This window comes from Nesoenas mayeri (genome assembly GCF_963082525.1).
Source record: "Nesoenas mayeri genome assembly, chromosome: 6".
Taxonomy (NCBI): Eukaryota; Metazoa; Chordata; class Aves; order Columbiformes; family Columbidae; genus Nesoenas; species Nesoenas mayeri.
Genome location: NC_137545.1, coordinates 18,376,793 through 18,397,849, shown reverse-complemented (window position 1 = coordinate 18,397,849; position 21,057 = coordinate 18,376,793). Strand labels below are relative to the sequence as shown.

The window sequence follows — 21,057 nt, the reverse complement described above, 5'->3', positions numbered from 1 at the left end:
ACTGAGAAAGTAAATGACATTCTAAGGAAAAGCTAAAATCCAGGAAAAAAAAAATTCTTTTAATGTCACAAGGCATAGTTAATTTAAGCAGGTTGTTTGGGTTCTAAGACTTAGCTAAGAGGCACAAGTGGATGGGACAAGTAAAGGGGGGATCCCAATAGGCAGAAATTGGGAAGAAAAAATACTGTCACCCAGATTTAAAGGCAGGGGGATACTGTGACAATATTTAATTGAAAGGCCTCATGGATTTACAAGAGCCCATATTGAGAAACAGACAGTACAAAGTAAAACCCCAGGAGATGCAAATCTCTGTTTACAAACCCCTGCAAATGAAGTAGGTAGCTCTGGGTGCTAAGGAAGAAACTGAGCTGTGAGCTCATCAGCATAAATCAGACTAACTGTGGGTTACTAAAAGTTACTACTTCCCTTCAGTTAGCTCTGGCAATTGTGCAGTTGAGAAATGGCTGTTTGTAGACACAAAAATAATTATATTACTTGTTCTTTCCAACAGCATTTTGCTTAATAATGCAATTAGTATTGATACTGTGAAATTACACCACCTTAAAATGAATCCTGATCAACCAGGGAACAACTTCTTCCTGCAGTGATCTAGGTTCAGACTTCACTACATACGTGACAAGTCAACACAAAACTTTCCAATAAGGAAAATTCAATGAAGAAAAACAGAGCTCATTGCATGTGAAAAAGGTACATCGAATGTACTGTTTTGGAGGAAGAAAAAAAAGAAAAGGCAAGCTTATTTAAGCACATTTAAAGCAAGTGCATTTGAAGGCTTCTCATTTCTAGAGTGTGTTAATGAACAGAACCAGATGATTACAAACAATTACAAGCATAATACTAAATGTCAATATTTATACCAATGCTATGTCTTAATTATTTGTTGCTTGAGACTCTTCAAATGAGCTCATTGCACGTTCCAGGAATTAAGCAAAAATAGCAAAGGCTAAGTGCATCCCAGCCTGGAATGCACTCTTGACCAAAGTCAAACTCGTCTATACCCTGCATCATCTTTTTTACAGGATCTCATTACAACTGAAAGAATACCTCTACTTCAGTTCCACCTACAAGAAAGCTTAAAAAGGAGGTTATTCTAACATGGACAGCTCATTGTAATGGTCCAGCATGGCATAGTGTAGAAAGAAAATATGTTCTTTTATGTCGTGACTCCAATTTTTAAGAACTTTGCTGTGGAGAAAATGAAAAAAAATGCCATGTTCTTGTCAAGAAACAGGACTTAAGAATGTGCCTGCAATAAGAGACACACCTGGTGACCTCAACTACCCCCCATGCCTCTAACTGTCCTTTCTGTCTCCCTCTTCTCATAAATTACTATCTCTAATCAGCTGTGTCATTCCACACAAAAGGTGTTACTACAACATAATAAAGAAATGTAAGCACAAATTAAAATCATTTGTCCCAAAAAAATCATATGATTGGTATCATTATCTTGGATTGTTTGGTTTTAAATACCTAATTGTGCAGTACAGTGACTGTGAGCCCGTTTCCCTCAGAGCACCAGGGAGTGACCTGCTCTGAGGAGAATTGTTCACACTCTGCTGTCACAGGGTTTCTCTATGGGGTCAGCAATGTCTCACCACAACTTCAATCTTGACATCCAGCAATACTGTGGCAGTAGACTAGCCACAGAGAAGACAAGCCTTCCCTCTTCCAGGCTGTGCAGCAAATCAAATGCAAGTGAACAAAGACAAAGCTCAACAAAATGGCGACCATGCCCTGAGGGGTTCACCCCAACAGCTTCGCAACCAAGTGGCCACCTCAGGCCCAGCACTGCCTCACAGGGAGGCCTGACAGCAGCTCTCCCTCAACACAGGCCTTTCTCTACACAATGTTTTATTTTAAACTCAGCCAAGTCCCCAACAGCCCTGAGGTGCAGCAGGATGGGCTTTTGCTATCTCTGTTCTGCTGAGCTTGCTGATGTTTGGCTTGCCCATTTGTCATACCACCCTCTCATTTTGAGGTATTAAGAAGTTATTGGCAGCTGCTTGCTTTCTTCCCTTCCCCTCTTTTTCCTGAAAGATAAAAAATAGTACCTGAGACTTGGGAATCTGCCAAGAAGTTTTCGTGCCTGAAGGGCATCTTCAAGCTTTTCTATGCACCACAGGAGCTGCTCAGCTACAAGTCTGTTCCAGGTGACTCCCGGCACAAATGCACAGGAATGGTCTGTCACCCCCATGCCTGTCCAGGAGAGCTGCCCCCTCAGCAGTGACACCACAGAATGACACCATAGATGATCTATTATTACCACACTAACACGTGGCAGCAAGTTCACTTGCCTAGCACATCCAAGCACCCCTTACCCTAGGCTCATCTAAACCCAGCTCAGCCTCTCTGGAGGCTTCCCCATAAGCAAAAGTAGACAATACTGAAATTAACATGCAGAAAATCACAACAGTACTCAGCTCCCACTAAATTTCTAGCAGGGATTACAGAGCCCTTCCCAGTCCCCTAAGAAAGCTATATATCCCCTGCCTTTCCCTCACGATCATGTTTTCCAGGTGACTCTCATTATCAGCCAAAACATCTCCAGCTGACTTAAACAGTGAAGTTTGGTTTTATCTTACAAAACCCTCCACTGGAGTCTGGTGGGGCTTGAGGAAGGATGTGGTGGGGTAGCTTAAACAGGTTGCTGGTCCTGTTGAGGCTGTGTTAGTGAGGGGCTCTTAAAATCTGTGTTGTCTTTGTTAGGCTCTTTCTGACAGCTTTGAAACTTACTTATCTTCAAGAAAAGTCTCTCAGAGGGATAGAAGCTTAAAATTTGGGGTTTAGCACAAATGTGAAAACAGTTGGCTGAGGAGATGGAGATGACTAAATGAGTGTCCTTGGGGGGGGCGGGGATTATTCAAATACAGAACAAATACTCGGGTAAGTGGGAGTCACAACCGTAAAGCTGGTTTCTGACCGAGAAGAAAGGAATTGGAAGCTGCTGCTTGTGCCCATTTGGGTGCAAACTGCGGCTCTTTGGCTGTGCTTTAAGTTCATATTCACCTTTCCCACTCAGCAGAAATACATGGCTAGATCTATACTTTTGTGGAAAAAACAGTACAATGTATTGAATTTGGTTCATTTATTTAATGGTGAAAGATGCACACATAACATAGTGAAACAGAATAGTCAGTAAAGTACAATGGGCTCTTTGATGACCCATAAACACATCTAAGTTAATCATTCCCTTGTCATTCATTAAACTATTCATAAAGTAATTAATAAGAACTAGAGTAGCGATCTTAATTTTTAAGGTAAAGAAAACAGAAAAAAATCAAGATGCTTGAGTCATGTTAAGCCTGGTATTTCTATTGCTGCTTTTTTTTTTTTAATTCAATATTGTAGATAGTATTGACTTGTATTTACTCACAAGTCTAGCCTAAGCTAGTTCAAAATCTAATGCTGAATGCAAACTAGAACAACGTTGCATAAATTCCCAGAAACTAGAAATAAAATACTGTTATTCATCTTAGAAGAATGAATCTTTTAATTATATGTGTCATAAAGAAGTACAATCTCAACAAAGATGGATTTGCCTGTTCCACACTAAAGGTTCTGGATATGATGGGTTATTACAATATATCTTGGGTCATCTTGCACACTTTTTTCCTCCCCAATATTTATGGTAGTACATGGCGATTTATTGGCAATAGCATTTTTCAGACATTCAAGTCTCAATCTACCAGATCTCACTGGCAAGAAGTTCTCTCTGCTCTTGTTTATCTAAAAAGCCAGTCGGGTACAAGAGGATCTGCAGCCTTTCCTAAAAAGGAACCCGCACCAAAATTTAGGGCGGCTCCCTATATGTCAGTATAGAATTGGGCCTTAGCAAGTTTTAAGCTTTGTGTTTTTCCTTTGATTGATTTTCAGAACTGGCTTAATTATTTCTTAGCTGAACAAGTGATCAAAATACAAAATTCATCATGTCAACTTGCAACGATGAAGGACATGAACTACTAAAATTACAGGTTGAACATAGCCAGACCACAAAGCCGGCTTTTACAATCTATAACACAGCTCAGCGGGGACAGCGCCTCCGCACGACCCGGCCCCGCGTTCGGCCCGGGGGGCGGAGCTGCCCGCCGGGGGGGGCGGAGCCTACTCCCGGATTCCCCGCCCCTCTGTGACGTTGGGCGGAGCGCCCGGCTGTCGCTCCGCCACGCGCTGCCTGCCGGGAGATTATTGGGCCCTCGCGCCCTGCCCGCGTTGCCTTCCCAGCGTGCCCCGCGGCCGCCGGATCAGTTGCGGCCCCGCGGCGGCCCCGGGCCCGAGAGTCCCCGAGCGAGAGCTGAGGGCGCTGCGCTCCCCGCCATGCCCCCCAAGAAGCAGCAGCAGCCGGCGGGGGGCAGCAAGAAGGCGGACCAGAAGAAGAAGGAGAAGATCATCGAGGTGAGGCGAGCAGGGCCGCACTGGGCCCAGGCGGCTGCTGCCGCCGACACCGAGCGGGCCGCTCTCCGGGCGCTCCCGGGGCCTGGCGCTTTCCGCGGGTCCACTGGGACGCGGCGGCGCAGTTCCTGTGCCTCCCTGTGCCGCGCCCCGGCTGCGAGTATGGGCGCTGCCGCCGGGCTCCCCGAACCCCCGCGGGCCGCCTCTCCAGCTGGAGCGGCCGCGGCGATGGTCGTGAAGCCCGAAGCCGGTGTTCGCGAGGCGGTGTGCGCACCCACCCTGAGCGGGGCCGCAGCCCAGCCCGGCAGCACCGCTCCGGCCGTGCAGGTTCCGTCGGCGGCTGCGGAGCTGCGGGGTCACTGCCCATGTTCCTGTCAGTTGTGCTGGTGGCCGCTGCCCTTCTTGGACTGGGGATCGGGGTTTCAGCCGGAACGACTTCTGGGCAGAGCTAGTTTTGGGCTGAAGGTGATTTGACCAGAGAGCTCTTCCTTTCCCTTCTCCAGATGTTTGTTCTGTGTGTTCCTGTATTTTCTGAGCCTGGCTTTTTGAGCCGTAGCTTTGCATTTCTCAGTTTAAAACCTGTGTGTAGTTTGTTTTGGGTCTTTGTGATCTTTTGAGAAAAAACTTCTTCTCATTAAGGGTGACAGAGCACTGGAACAGGCTGCCCAGGGACGTTGTGGAGTCTCCTTCTCTGGAGACATTCACAACCCACCTGGACATGTTCCTGTGCGACCTCACCTAGGCGTTCCTGCTCCAGCAGGGGGATTGGACTAGATGACCTTTTGAGGTCCCTTCCAATCCCAAACATACTGTGATACAGTTGCATCTGTGTGGCTCAGGAGGCACTCCCTGGAGTAACAATTTAGTAAGTCTTTCATTGAAGTTGAATATGAAATAATTTGAACGTTAACCGGTAATATCTCATTCTCTTTAGATAAAAGAAAGGAGTTCTTCCCCATGAGGGTGGTGAGGCACTGGAGCAGGATGCCCAGAGCAGCTGTGGATGCCCCATCCCTGGGAGTGTTGAAGGCCAGGCTGGAGGGAGCTCTGAGCAACCTGGTCTAGTGGAAAGTGTCCCTGCCCATGGTTTGGGTTGGAACTAAATGATCTTTAAGGTCCCTTCCAACCCAAACCATTCAGTGATCTTAACTGATGCTCAATTCCATGGTAAAACAGATTTTAAAGAAGCTGTTAGAGGCGTATGTGTGTGGTAATTATTAGGATGGTCATGCAAATCTTCCGCTATACAAAAGAAAGCGGTATTGAATGTACAAGGAGAGAGCAGTTATAAGAAAATGAAATGTTTGCCTATATCCATTGGCATGGAAGATAGAAGCAGCTCAGCTCTTCAGGCAGAATATTCATGTAATGCAAGTGTTCTTTTTGATCTAGCATTCTAAAATATGATTTCTACATTATTTGGAAATGTTAAGTTGCAGTCGTTCTCACTCTCTGTTGCCTTCAGTGTTTCTGATGTTCTTGTTGAATCTAGCTACATAGGAGAATTCTGGTTTTTAATTATTAAAAAAACCCAACAAAACCAAACTAAAAAAACAGCTGAAAGGGGGAAAAACGTGCATTGATTATCGACAACGATCTGTTACATAATTCAAATACATGGGAATATATATATTCCATCTGGCAGTTGTCACAGAAATCACGTGTGTGAACTATGTATTTTCTTTCCTGACTAGTTATTTTGACAACTTGCAGACTCTTCAAATTAGCATGAAGTAACAGAGGACCAGCTGCTGTTGAGAGGGGATATATTGTAAATGAAAACAGTAACTCTGGAAACTTGGAACTGTTTATTCTGTCATTCTTTTAGAATATACTTCTGGATTTTTAAGGTTTCTAATAGTGTGTTTGAATTGAGGAATTATCACTGGATGAACATCTGTTGTTGCTGGAAGGAAAAAATACTAGTGTCAAATCAAAGGTAGGGATAGGTTTTTAATGAAGGTATTTCTAGTACAGAAGATAATTTCTACTTCACATACTCCTGTGAGAATGAGCTTTTTAAATGAAGTTCTTAATAGGTTTGGTGTAGAAATCTGTCTACCAATAAAACTTGAGATAAAGAGGAAGAATTGGTTCAGGCGGTAAACAGAAACAGGTTGCAATGGAGTTTAGGAAGTGCATGCACCTGTCTGGACTTGACAGAGGGGGAAGACATCTTCAAATTAGTACAGCTGGAAAATGAAAAGCTTAAAATACTTGAAAATAAAAAGTAATACATTACATGGGGCGATATTTGTCTGCATAATAAATATGTAACATTTATATATGAATACTTGAAGATAAAAGTAATAAGTGATTTCAGGTAGACAGCAGCGGAAAAAAAGGCAGTATTTACGGCTATTCAGTGTTCATGTTTTCCTCAGAGATTACTTGGGTAGTCACCAAAAACATCTTGTCCTTTTGCTTTGAGGGGCCTGGAGACCCTGTGTGTATACTCATACTTGTATTTGGACAGAAGTAGGTCTGGTGATAAAAGCAACAGCTCACACAAAAGCAACATTTAATAGCTGCTTTGGGAAAGCAAATTTTAAAGATGGTGTGAGGGATCTAAATATTGTCCATAGTGGGTTGGGTGTGTTGCTAGAGGAGACAGTCTGTGTTTAACTGAAAACCTGGTGGGAGTGGCAGGTCTGTCTTGTTTTGGTAACAACTTAAACTTGTTTCAACTAATGTGGCTGTATTTATCTCTTGATTTAGGATAAAACATTTGGTCTAAAGAATAAAAAAGGTGCAAAGCAACAGAAATTTATCAAGGCCGTGACTCACCAGGTTAAATTCGGTCAGCAAAATCCACGTCAGGTAAGCATTTATTGTTTAATGTTTTCCCATTCTATAGTCAAATAATCTTTTCTTGTAATTATAAATTGTCATATAATACTGAAGTAGAAAAAAAGCTGAAATGTTACTTGCCTAATGTATTGTGACTAGCACAGATTTAACTAACAGTCTTAACTAACAGTCTCTTGCAAAGCTTGTCTTGCTCTGAATTAGGTACCTCTGTACAGGACGCGATTTTGTTGGATTTTTAAAAATAAATCAAAAACCAAAGAAAACACCCAGCCATTCCCCCCCTAAACTCAACTAACAAGGGTGGTTTTTTTTGTTTACATAGTATTTTAAAAGTATCAATTAAGTTTAAGGTGTGACTGAAATCAAATTGTGGAAACTGGTTATCAGCAAAGTACAGTTGGACATTCTTTTTTTCTTCCCTTTAATTCCCACCTGATCTAAGAAATAGTGAACAGTTAAAAATAAGAGTAGTTGTTACTAATACTAAAACTGGAATTGAGAGAAGAATAAAAAAGTATAGGCCCTTGTGTAGTCATTGTTTTACTATTTATTTTAATAAAAAGTGGAAACAAGTATGACAAGTCTGCATCTATTTGGTGAACTGGTCAAAGAAACTGAATTTTTGAGCCACTGTCTACTCCTCTGGTTTTCTTTTGTATAATGAAGTAAATTATAATGTTTAGATTCTACTTAATCAGAAAGCACAGATTTCATTAAAATATTATTGTAATGACAGTGAGCCAAGTCTCTTATTCCTGAGTGCTGGGGAAGCTGGTTGGTAAGTATTTACACAGCTTCCTGTTCTATGAATAAGCCTGTAAAATAATGACACTTGCATCAGCTAAATTTATGATGTCATAATGTATGTTAAATTCCGTAAATAACACAAGTATTAACTAACAAATGTCAAGTATGACTTTACTTGTAAAGTTGATATTTGGGTCATCAGATCTAATAATTTCTTGTAGTGGAAAGCACTACTTGATATCCCTTATGATTCTATGTGTGTGTTACTCAGACAATTCTTCTGAAACTTCTGTATGAAATCTTTGAATCTGTAGCATGTATAGGAATACCAGTACGTAAATTAACCAACTGAAAATAATTTGTTTCTAAAATGCTTGTAGCTATTGACTGATGGATGTTGGAAGCTAATTTTTAGAACTGATTATACAGTTCTTATTTTGTAAAATAGTTTTCAGTTAGGGTTGTCTCTGAGAAGGAAAGAACACTTAAAAGCAAGGGGTTTTGTGTCCTGAGATACAAATGGAAATAGTGTTCATATTTGTGGTTTGTGTTTGTTTGTTTTAAAAAGAGGCAAGCTTCATCTTCGTGCTTTCTAGAACACTAGGGTGAAACAAAAGCTTTCTTAAAGTACTATTCTTCATAGTTGACATGTGGGTCTGTATGTTACATAAAATAGGATTTGTGAACTTATAGTGTGAAAACTGACCAGACTAATCAGTTCCTTTTTAAAACCATCTGGTGTATGTTATCCCAATTCACCATAAGAACAAAGCTCATTTTTTAATATTACACCATATTTTACGAATAAAGTAGACCCCATACTTGTATAGTGGTGTTAGTTTCACTGCCTTCCCTTAAAGAGTTGAATTATCTAATAATGTTTCCCTCAGTACTCTGTTTTCATCCCTCTCTGTTGCTCTGGTACAGATACAGGCCTTTTCTGGCTTATCCAAAAAGAGTAAGGCAGAGTCAGGGTTTTTTCTTATTCACAAACCTTCCTTTCCTTAGTGAGCTTGTTGTTCAACCTTGGACCTCTAGTATCTGTAAAAAAAAGAGTCTTATAAACCAGTGGTTATCACTGAGACATTGATATGTCGAATTGATATAAATTCAGACATACAGTGTTCTAAAATTGGTTATCAAATTCTAAGGACAGATTTCCTGAAATTGCTATGGGGATATGTGAAGAGAAAAAGCAAAGCAGCACAGAGGGGACTAGAGAGAGATGGTTTTTGCATAGATCTGGAAGTAACTGCTAATGTGTCACAGAAGAGCAATTTCCTCTCCCAGTCTCAATATCTTTCACTTGATTTCCTCGCCTGTAAAGTTGGAATAAAGGTTACTGTGTCACCTCATGGTACCTACCAGCATCTCACATCCCTGACAATTTGCATTTGGAATCTCTTCTGTCTGAAAGGGCGGTACCGCTAGATGGCACTGGCCACGCACACAAGGGCAGGAATTCGGAGAAATGCAGAAGTCGCAGGTTCTTTCCCTCTTCCCCTTATAAATTTAGAATGGTTTCACAGAATCACAGACCTTAATGTAAAGTTCATGTGAAGCGAGTAATGTCATTTAATTTTATAGTAATAACTTCAAATTTGGGGTCATTATAGGCTGCTCAAACAGAAAGTGAGAAGAAATTAAAAAAAGAAGATAAGAAGAAAGAATTACAAGAATTAAATGAACTCTTCAAGCCTGTAGTTGCTGCACAGAAAATTAGCAAAGGTACTGGTAACTAAATTATTTTATGTTCTCTTATTCCTATATAACTTCAGGTAAAATAATCCTTTAAAAATGCCAGTTCATTTTTTAATGGAGTAGATATGTCTGTTTCCTTCTCTGTCTAGGTACCAAGTAGTTTGTAAGTAACGATTTGATATTTTTTTCAGTAACTCTTTTGGGGTTACTAGGTCATTAGGATATCAAAAGCTACGTCAATATTGACAGGGAAGCTATAGATACAGTTTCCTTAATTAGATGCTTCTGGTTGAGTGGCATGATTTTTTGGTATGCATGATAGTATTGTTTAAAGCAGCTTGTCTGCTCAGGGAAACACAAACATGCAGGTGTGACAAGGAATAAAATATGATCACTATTGTCTTCACAGAAAACTTGTGTTCAAATCAGAACTGTAAAAAATTTCCAGTTACTTCTGTTCCACCTTATGATTAACAGTAGGACTTGGGTTTGGAAATGTGATCTTACTTGAACTCAGTTATTGAACAAACTAGTTTTGTCATGAAATACAAGGTTAAGAGTGTTTCATCCTTCTAGGAAACTCTGCAATTGGCTACCATGTGGGACGTAAACAAAACAGAAAAACGTGTAGGAATGAACTAAATGTCATGTGATGAACTCTTTCCTTTATTCTTCTGGAACTAATGAAATTATGTGCAATAATTTTTTATTAAACAAGTTTGGTTTACATATAAGTTTTGAAAGCAAACCGGATACTTTGTTCATTGTGGCACGTAGCAGCAACAAAGGCCAGTTTTCTGTTTATGATCTGCAGTGGTCAGCTTTCTCCAAATATAATAGTTATTGACTTAAAGTTATTCCAGAAGACTTATATTGTTGTAATTAAAGCTTTGGCTTTCTGTCGAGATTGCCAACAAGGAGAGCTATATTATGTGAAGTTCTTTCAGGGATCTACTCAGTGTTTAAAAAAACAAACAAACAAAACACCAAAAAAAAGCAGATTTTTAGTTAAGATTTCAAACAGGTGTCATTGGTGACCTGCACCAAGGATAAAATCAGCAAGTGAAAAAGTTGAGTTTGAAATCTTAGATGAGCACTTAACGAATATTAAAAGTAAAGTATTTCTGATTTAGTTGTGTCTCATAAATAAGTTGCTACATGCTTTCACTTTTGCTCTCACCTCATAATGGTGAAATAATTCCTTTGGTATTATATTTATTTAAACTGTAGTTAGGTTGATTGAATAGCTCATAGTATAACAAAAATTGCTTATTTTGGAGGTTATGAGTAGCCATCTTATTTCTATTATTAAAGAAAAGAAAGTGGTCTGAATGAGTGCAGGTTAGAATATTATAATTTATTCCAGTGTGGTGTTGATCTCTTAAGGAAACTCTGACATCCAGTAGATGCTTTGCTGTGTATTAGAGGCAAAAATACTTCATTGTATAGAGAAGAAGTTGCACAGAGTGATATCTCATATGTATTACATTTATATGAATGAATAATTCCTGGGGTGCAGTGCTATCTGTATTTTTTTTTTAAACAGTCAAGTGCTAGCTTTGATACTTAATGCAAATATCATGCTATACAAAGTAAATATGACATGTTCAGGACATTAAGTATTTACTTTTGATGAACCTCACCTTAAACAACTTTCATTCTCTATCGATTGTAAAGATTGTATGATCCTCCACATTGTTCTCAGAACCTCTAACACATAGCTCTTGCTTAAAAATAGTATTAAAATATAAAAACTTTCTTCGCACAGGTGCTGACCCCAAATCTGTGGTTTGCGCTTTCTTCAAGCAAGGACAATGCACTAAAGGAGACAAATGCAAGTTTTCTCATGATCTGTCTTTGGAAAGAAAGTGTGAAAAACGAAGTGTCTACATTGATGCAAGAGATGAAGACCTTGAAAAAGGTACAATACTTCTAGAAAATGAACTATTCTGATTCTGAAACTGGATTTTTATGATTGAATCTCCTTGTGTTGTGGTTTTGATGCTGAAGGCTCTGATCAATGACTGAGACAATCCATACCACCATGTTCAAAATTATGAACAGTGAAACTTGTTTGCTCACAAGTATTCTTTAGATCTTGTTTACAAAAGAAGTATGACCAAGTGATATTGTATGGTAGTTTTTAAATTCTGCTGTGTGATGTATTATGTCATACAAGTAGCAGGTTGTACAGTATTTGGTCTTTCTTAGAGTGGCTGACTTCTTCTAAGTTGTATAAAACGGAGGTGCAAAAGGAGGCAGTGTAATGAGCAGCCACAATTCCAGAAAATGTGTTTGCCCCATTGTGCACAGTTCTAGAATTCAGCATACTTTGGAATATTTTCTATGACTTTATCTCCTTTCCCCAGATGATTTGTTGGCTAAATACTCTGGATTTTACTTTAACTTAGCAGGGATTAGTGATTTTTATAGTCAAAATAATCTATTTTGTTTTTCCGCAATTCATCATGTCTCGGTCTTTATTTGAATTTTAGCCTAAATTAATATTATAGGATCCCATAGATTCACTACTGCTGTTGCCATTCATGATCTTGCTGTTTTAATAGCATGTTCTTTTAACTTTAACACAGATAAGTTGGTGTTCTCTCTTTTGATCCTCAAGTTAAATGATCTGTATTTCCGGACATTAGCCACCAACCTTCTTTTCAGTTATCTTCCTATTTTTCTTCTATAAGTTTCTAAGACCTTTGAGGAAATGATCTTGTGAGCAGCATAGGAGATTTTGAAGACTTCATTATAAAGGCCTGATTTATTTTCCATTCTATAAACTAAAATGTAAAAATGGCACAATAAAACTGTTGTTAGGGAGAAAAACAACTTGACATTTAGCATTTGGAATTCTTGTGAAACTGTCTGTCTTTTTCTAGATACAATGGATAATTGGGATGAGAAAAAGCTGGAAGAAGTGGTGAACAAGAAGCATGGTGAGGCGGAAAAGAAAAAACCCAAAACTCAAATAGTATGTCTTTTTTTTTTAATTGAGCTGTAGTAGAGAGAGTTAACTGCAGACTGCTATTAGATGCGTTTATCGTTATCTAAAGATTTTGAATGGAACATTATAACAATATTCCGAGTATACAGTTTGGCTGATAGTATTACTAATAATGTATTTAAAAAAACCCCACACCCCAGAGCTCTTTCAGCCATCACAAGGTATTTTCTATTTCTGTTGTAAAATAGAAATGGGTAGTAGATTAAGAGTTTTCAAAATAGAGATGCTAAAAGAATTAGTAATGTATCTAGGGCATTCTACTTGTCTCCTATAAGGTGGAATTTACTAATGGAGTTATTAGTGGTTCCTGACCTCTAACTTCAAGAATATTCTTCAGTTTGGAGACTAAATGGTATAATATCACAACTTCTTTTTTCATTCTTTTGAACTATTTTACCTTGTTTTCAATACCAAATAATTAAATACTCTATTGGTACTGCCTATATTTGCAAAAGTTAAACTTTATGGCCAAGTTTGAACTGTGAATTGCTTGATTAGAGTTCCAGAATGGCATCTTTACCTCAGGATCTTAAGCTGGAAGGTTTAACACCTGAGGCAGGTTCAATTTATTTTTATTAAAATGACACAGCTGTTGGTGAGTAGAACAGAAAGGCTGTCAATGTGCTTTTACAGGCACTCTGGGGTTTGTAGTCATACATAACTGCCAGTCTTCTGAATCACCCTTTCTTTTTAAATTTGGATTATATTAATGGGAAAAAACCTGTTGACTACATGCCTTATATATAACAATTTGTACTTCTTTTGTCTGCTTTTTTAGCAGCAATGCATTTCATGTGCCTCTTCTGTTTTTAGCATGACTGGCTTTGAATTACTGTACTTCTGACAGGTAGTGGCCATATGTGTAGTGTAAATTGCTGGGGATTAAAAGAGAATGTGCTAACAACTGATGTTTTATACAGGTCTGCAAATATTTCCTTGATGCTATTGAAAACAACAAATATGGTTGGTTCTGGGTCTGTCCAGGCGGAGGAGACAACTGCATGTATCGCCATGCTCTCCCTCCAGGTTTTGTATTAAAAAAAGACAAAAAGAAGGAGGAAAAGCAAGATGAAATTTCTTTAGAAGATCTAATAGAAAAAGAGGTAAAGTTCTCAGACAGGTACCTTTGGGTGGTGTTTGTTTTCAGTACTCTGAAGAGACAGTTGCAAATAACTTTCTAATTAATAATTAAAAAGTATAAACTGTTTTTATAGCTGCATGAGCTTGAGGCAGGGTGAAGGACACAAAATGTTTGATTTGTGTCTTTGGTTAGAAACTATTACTTAGTGAATAGATTGAACTATAGCTGCATATTTAGTGCAGGTTCGCTAATCTTTTTTAGGAGGTTTTTCTTACTGCTGTGTTCCCTTTGTTTGCTACAACTGCTTCTATGGGCCTTTCTTATCCCCAGCTCACTGCCTCTAGCGTTCTCTCATAACTCCATAACAAGGAAGCAACACGAAGAGAAAGGGGCCTTCTGAAGGCGTTAGGTTGCTGCTCTGCTGGTTTCTGTCCCCACTGCCTGGCAGCCTCAATTTGAGGAACCTGAGCTGTTGTTGGTTTCTGTCCTCTTCCACTTTTCACGTTAACTTTCCTGTCCATTCATCTCACTAACTGGAAAATTGTGTGAGTCAAACTTTGAGTTGATGGCACATGTTTAACAGTGGTGAGAGTGCAGAAAGAGTTAGAAAGAAATGTTTTTAATTAGTTTCTGGAAAGGGGTAATTAAATCTCTAATTTGTTAAAGCCTTTGCAAACAATTTCTAGTATTAATCAGTCTCTTTATTTGACAGCGTGCTGCCTTAGGACCAAATGTTACCAAAATTACTCTAGAGTGTTTTCTTGCATGGAAGAGAAGAAAAAGACAAGAAAAAATTGATAAGGCTGAGCAAGATATGGAGAGGAGGAAAGCAGATTTTAAAGCCGGCAAAGCATTGGTGGTACGTTCTACAGTCCAATTCTTAATGCAAGAAGAAAGAGTAAATTAGGTTTTGTGATAAGGTAGCTGGCCTGGAATTGCTTTGCCCCCCCCCCCCCTTTTTTTTTTTTTTGCAGCAGTATGAAATCTATGAAGTGATTAATATATTTTTTTCATTAATAGATTAGTGGACGTGAAGTATTTGAGTTCCGACCAGAATTGGTTGATGCTGATGATGAAGAAGCAGATGACACCCGTTACATTCAAGGAACGGGAGATGATGATGAGGTAAATAACAGTACTAGCTTGAATAATATTTCAAGTTACATTCAAGTTTGAAAACTTCTCATTTCTGCTCTTACAGTGCAACCAATAATCTTGGTTCTTAATTTAACACTGCTACACGGTATACATTTTGTCAAAATTTTTGTTTCAAAAAGAAGATTTAAAAAAATGTAGAAATCCTGCAGAAATAAGAATTTCTGTAGTAAAGTAATTCACGTGAAGCATCTTGGCTTATTTTTCAGGTGGAAGACCCTGTCTGCATAAATGATGTAGATTTGAACCTCTACGTCCCAAAGGCTGTAGATGAGACTGGTATTACTGTGGCCAGTCCTGAGCGATTCAGCACATATGGTTTTCTGGAAAAAGACGGTAAGTTCATTATTTAGGCATCATTAATATGGGATTGAATTGTTAAGAGCCTTCCAAAAGGTAGATGGAAATGAATTATTGATCTAAGTGTTTGTTTGAAAAGGTGGGGAAGTCAAGTTATTATTAATGATATACGTAGTTACTAAAGAAGCAGCTTCAAGTAAATTCTATGCACTTCTTATATTTTAGCAGTTTCCTTTTTTTTTTTTTTTTTCCTTCCCCCAGATTTGGTAAATGTTTAAATGAATAATAACAAAGTTCAAGCTTTTCTTCAGTTTTTCTAGCTGGCTTGAATCAGCTTCTAATTTCTTAGAGCAAAGCATTGATCGTGGTGTGCTTGTGGAATGCAGGCCCTGGTCTTTAAGACCCTTAATCCTTTCAGCGCAGACTGTGAGTGTGAACAGCTCATAGAGTTTGACCCTACTATGAAAACAGGAGTTGGGGGTGGTTTTTTTTAACCTGTTTTAGTAACTGATGATCCAAACCTGTATATTAATCAGGTACATGCAATTTAACCAATAGAAGTCTACATAAATTTCAAAAAAGGAACTTCTTTATTGTTTTAGAACTTTAAAGCCTGTTTAGTGGAATTGTGAATTAGTGATTAAAAAATGTATGACACTGAAATATGTAAGAATTATTTTTATTTTCAGATAATAAATTAAGTGAAGCCTCTGGTGGTGATATAAACAGCAGTGAGCAAAATGATTTAGAGGAAGATAATGATGGAGATGGGGAGTTGGAAAATGGAGTAATTGATGCAGTTCCAGTTGATGAAAATCTTTTTACTGGCGAGGACTTGGATGAACTAGAAGAAGAACTAAACACTCTTGATTTAGAAGAATGAATTTAAAAGCTCAAGTGACAAGTTAAATCCATATGATATAGTGAAAACTGACTACATTTTTTTCTCCTTCTTGAATAGAATTCTTAAACAGGATGTTTATGGTTACCCAGCTGATTCTGATGGGCACGTCATGTACCAGGAATATTTTCCTTCAGTCTCATCTACTCCAGTCTTGAGTATGCTCACAGTAAAATACTCAGATTAGTTCAGAATTACCTGCCAGCTGAATTTGCAGAAAATGAGATGGTATCTTTCCACTAAAAGTAGGAAGTGTAACTGCTCTGCCGGTATGCAAGTGTAAGTGGGCAATTTGATATCAGGTACAGTATAAAAATCAAAGTATACATTCTTCACCAGAGCTGCATTTTTATTAGTGATTGTGTTGATTTAGAAACTGCCTGAAGTGGTTTTAGGCAGCATACTCTAATGGAGCTGATGCAGGTTATGCTTCTTGAAGTGGTGATCAGCTTGATTTGATCAGCTGGATACTGAAGATAGCAATTGTGAACTGATATATCATATAATACAACGTGGTGCCCCCTGTTTAAAATGTTTTAAACTTTCCCACCGCCTTTTGCCAACAAAACTGTAAATAAAAACTATGAACTTTGAAAAACTTGTGCTGATTTTTCTCTGTTAAGTTAGGATATATCAACTTCATTTACTAGAAGTAATAAATATTTTCTCTGGTCCTGATAAAGAAGTGATGATGTTGGCTTCAGCCACATTAGGACTAACTGCAGTTACAATTTCTTTTTCTATACTTCATGCAGTGTAAAATTCAGCAGCTGACTTTTTTCCCCTACTGCTCTTATTTCCTACCCATCCATTAACTGATTTGATACACTCTATACGTAACTCGTTGCCGTTTGACTCTTACCCCTCTGTGTTTCATACATTAGCAAAGGCTTGACACTCTGCAGAGCAGGGATGTTAGAGTCTAAAAAATGCCTGTCATCTCAGTGGTGTTCTATAAATAACACAGAGTTATGCAGTAGGAAGTTGCCTCAAAGCAGAGCAGGCTCGTACCCTGCAGGGGCACTTAAGTTGGGCTTAAATGAAGCCAATGTGCCCTTTGAAAATTCATCAAGTCCCTGCCATAAAGATTTCTCAGTGGTGGTACTTTTTCAAGGGGGCTGTAGGTTACGCTTCTTTGCCATACTCTTAATAGTATTGGCAACACTATTGCTGTGCTAATGATACTGTTTGTATTGATTTTATTATTTTTTTTTCCTAAAGCTTCTAAATTACTACTTAAAGACCATTAAGATTTGTGGCATTGTTGGTGAGCTTTTTCGAACTGTTTTTGGGTGGTAATATTAGCTTTAATGGTTATTTTTGACACTGCGAAATTGACTCTTGTATCTCAAATGCTATTTCTAAAATAGCTGACTCGACTTTTTTTTGCACTTCCTGGGATCTTTGTGGAATGTTTCTCCTATAGGAACAAGCAGCATTGTTTGGAGAAAGGCCGACTGAAATTGACTTCTAACTGTAAGTGTGTAAGGAAAAGCTGCAATATCAGATATAAATATTTCTTTATGGAGGTTTTTCTCCTTTGGCCATAAATAAGCAGTGTTGACAGATCATTGGATTAAACAGGTCAGCAATAGGATAACGGGACACTTAGGAATTCGATTCATATTTGAATGTATGCTGCATAATTTTTCAAAGTTGTATATTTTAAATGGGAATAAAAGTAATTTAATCATTATTAAGGATGAAAATGGCTTTCTATATTTTGTCTTAGAGGCTGGTATATTGTATATAAAACTGCTCTGTTTTGCTTATCTAAATAGGTTAAATCTTTTCAACAATTATATCAGCGTTGTTAATTATCTGCATTTTACAGTGGAGGAGTGACAGGATAACTCATTGTGATTTCAGCTTGTAAAACACTGAGGTAATGGGCAGAGAGGGAGTGCCTGTACACCCTGTCTGGTTTAAGGGGCTCGGTTGTGGTGTGTAACTCCTGTGTGTGTTCATTTGGACATCAGGGCAGCTGCCTTGTGTATTTAAATATGTTGAATATCCATAAGTTAGCTGAAGAAAAACTTAGAGGCAGTAGTTACTGACAGATGACTTCCTGCGGCCAAGAAACAATAGTTTGCTGTCCCTTTTTGGTTTTCACCCTTTCTTTTCCACTTGTTCCAGCACTTTCCCTGACTGGTCTTGTTCAAGGCTCTTGGCTTGGCTCGTCTGTCCGCATTTCTGACCATGAGCACAGGGTGGCTGCTTGTAAAGCAGTCTTCTGTCACAGAGTGTTCAGTGTACTTTGGAGTAGCAACATGCTGCTGCTTGTTCCTTCTGCATGAGGGTAGGCTTGAAGCTAGCCTCTTAAAACTTCTCCATCTTAGGAGTTACAAAAGCCTAAACTGGCAGCTGACAGAGTTTCAGTCAATAAATGCTCAATTAAAAATGAAAGCAAAGGCCTTAACTAGGGTATTATTTTTAGACTATATTAGAAATTAGCACCGTGACAGAATGGAACCCACCTGAGTGTGACTTGCTGCTGAGTTGTTCCTATTGATGAAAGTTACCCAAAATTTATCTGATGTAAAGTGAATGAGTCACTTATGGGGAAAATGAGATATCATCTGAATCACAAAATAGCGCTATCTTAAATCACTTCAGTGACTAGACAGTTTGTGTGGGAGCAGGAGGAGACACATACACATGAGGTCAGGCCATATAAAGGATCATAAGCAAGGAAAGCAAAGCCTCTGTAATAAACCTTGTTCCTGTCCCTTGCAACATGCACCCGTCTGCATCCTCTTGTTTGTCTCATAACTGAAGTGCATACAATGAGAAGTGTGGTGTAGTTGTGGCTCTGACACTTGTGGAGGAAAGAGCTGGCGGAGCACTCTGCCTTCACAGCACCTCTTACTAGATGTCTGTCTGGGCAGAACCCATTTACCAAGTGCTGCTGAAAAGCCATGCCTGCCCTTCCTGAGGTTTGCTGTTATGCTAGCAGAGTATTTGTTGGCTTTACATTTTGATGTATGTTAAAATACCATTTCCATCTCACACAAAAACTACTTGAACAGCATAAGCTGGCTGGCTTTAAATTTTCTGAACACTTTTTTTGAGAGCCTTGTGATTGAACTTTATGCTTGCCATTGCTGTTAACTCAAAGAGCTCCATACTTGTATAATATAACCTGTTGATAAAGCCCTTGAAAAAAATAGATAAAAATTTAAATGTAAAGACTGGCAGTAACTTACATTATCTACTAGTTGTTTGCAACAGAAATGTTGCCATTTCTTAATGGACACTCTCCTCATCTGCTTTTTATGCAGGGGAGGTTTTACTATTGATAAACTTTGGGTCAAACAGCGGTACTTTCCTTGGCAATTCAGTGTTGTCATAATAGGTTGTTTGTTTAACAAATAGATTGTACAGAAAGAATCTACATATATAAATTAGTATATTTTTATGAATGCTTTCTTCCACAGTTCTTTAGTCAGATGTGAGGAATAACAAAAACCTGTCTCAGGTATTCTGAAAGCTGATTTCTACTTACTTTGTGATGTTTATGCCTCTTTTTAAAAATCACCTGAATATGAGTAATGGAGGCTTAAATATTTTGTAAGCTTACATATCTTGCAAATAACATACTTGGAAACTTGGAATAAGCGTTTGTTATTCTTGTCTCATGTGCTCGTTTTGTATAACTTACTGAAACCGTACAGTGATTGACTAAACCAAAAATCTTATGAGGTTAGATCTTCCTTTCTCTAAGAGTGGATTTATTACAGCCATAAACTGAGAGAATGAGATTGCTCTCATGTGCAAACCTCTCTCATATATATTCACCTGAAATATGTCAGGAGAAGAAAACCCTGAATAACATCAACAGGAATAGAAAGAGAATTGGAAAAATGAGGCCTGGGAAGGCCAGAGGAACTGCAAAACCCCCATACCAGCAGCTGTGCTGCATCAGATGGAGACACCTTTTATCATACTCCAAAACCCAGATGCCTGGGGAAGAAAGAGGCAGGAAAAGGACAAGCCTGTGTACTTCCAGGAGCGCTTGTCTTATGTAGCCTCTGACTGTTTTCAGTCTAGAAGATTTTCTCAACCAGCTGTACCTTGTGTCCCTTGGTGGCTTTTCCTTCCCACTGTATTCCCTGCTCTCCCCCTTGAATCTCTCTACATTTTTAGCATCTTCGGAAACCCAACAGTTCCACAGCTCTGCTGCATCTTGTTTTAAATGTGAGTCCTACTAACTTGTATTTTCCCCTAGACATCTAATAATACTCACAGGAGGGTATATCTTACACCTTCCTTTGCTTTGACTTGATGCCAAAGAAAGAAAGTAGATATAAAAAAAAAAAAAGAATATATTTCAGTTTTGAAGAATACCGTCCCTTGGTGCATTTCAGTGCTAGGAACTTTTTTTTTAACGAAATCAGATACTTTCTTAAGGTGCTTGATTCTTTGCTACAAATGGGCCTTAATCAGCAAAATCTTTAATGAAACAGTCTTTGTTTACCGGTTATGTACCGGATGTATTTTATGTAGCTATGATGACATTAAGTGCTTTTCCAGTAATATCTGCAAATTGCCCTTCTCTCTTTCCCTCGCGCTCATATTAGAGGCTTAGCAGTGACCTTGGCTTAGTCTGTCACTTTTAGTTCTTTCATTTCAATAGATGCTCTGTCTTTTTACAGAGAGTGGCTGTTGCTGGTATCAGAAATAAGGCCAAGATGTTTTATTCATTTATGATGTTGTAGCCCTAGTATGTGAACACAATAGGTTTCCTCATAACACATTATTGAAATGAACGGCAAAAATAATCAGTTCTTTTGATCATAAAATAGCAGCACTTTCTTTAGTGAAAAAGCCCTCAGAGACAATCTATCTTTTACATTTGTGATTGAAAATGGTTAGAGAGTGTTATAACACGTCTGGACATAAATTTGAACAAGCCTGGCTTAAAACTGAAGAGAGGTT

The 21,057-nt window shown here is 38.6% G+C and overlaps 1 protein-coding gene across 2 annotated transcripts; it reads left to right on the top strand.

The window, feature by feature from the left end:
• Positions 1 to 4,223: 4,223 nt before the first annotated feature.
• Positions 4,224 to 16,717, top strand: ZC3H15 (zinc finger CCCH-type containing 15). Of its 2 annotated transcripts, none has more exons than XM_080347236.1 (10): positions 4,224 to 4,413; positions 7,129 to 7,230; positions 9,585 to 9,696; positions 11,438 to 11,590; positions 12,558 to 12,649; positions 13,603 to 13,785; positions 14,476 to 14,622; positions 14,784 to 14,888; positions 15,128 to 15,254; positions 16,180 to 16,717. In XM_080347236.1, the coding sequence occupies exons 1-10, from the start codon at positions 4,336 to 4,338 to the stop codon at positions 16,275 to 16,277; spliced, it is 1,197 nt and encodes a 398-aa protein (XP_080203362.1). In that variant the 5' UTR covers positions 4,224 to 4,335; the 3' UTR covers positions 16,278 to 16,717. The 2 variants fall into 2 exon arrangements, with proteins under 2 accessions (XP_080203362.1, XP_080203361.1); XM_080347235.1 differs by having other exon boundaries at positions 4,225 to 4,413; positions 15,908 to 16,717.
• Positions 16,718 to 21,057: the final 4,340 nt, after the last annotated feature.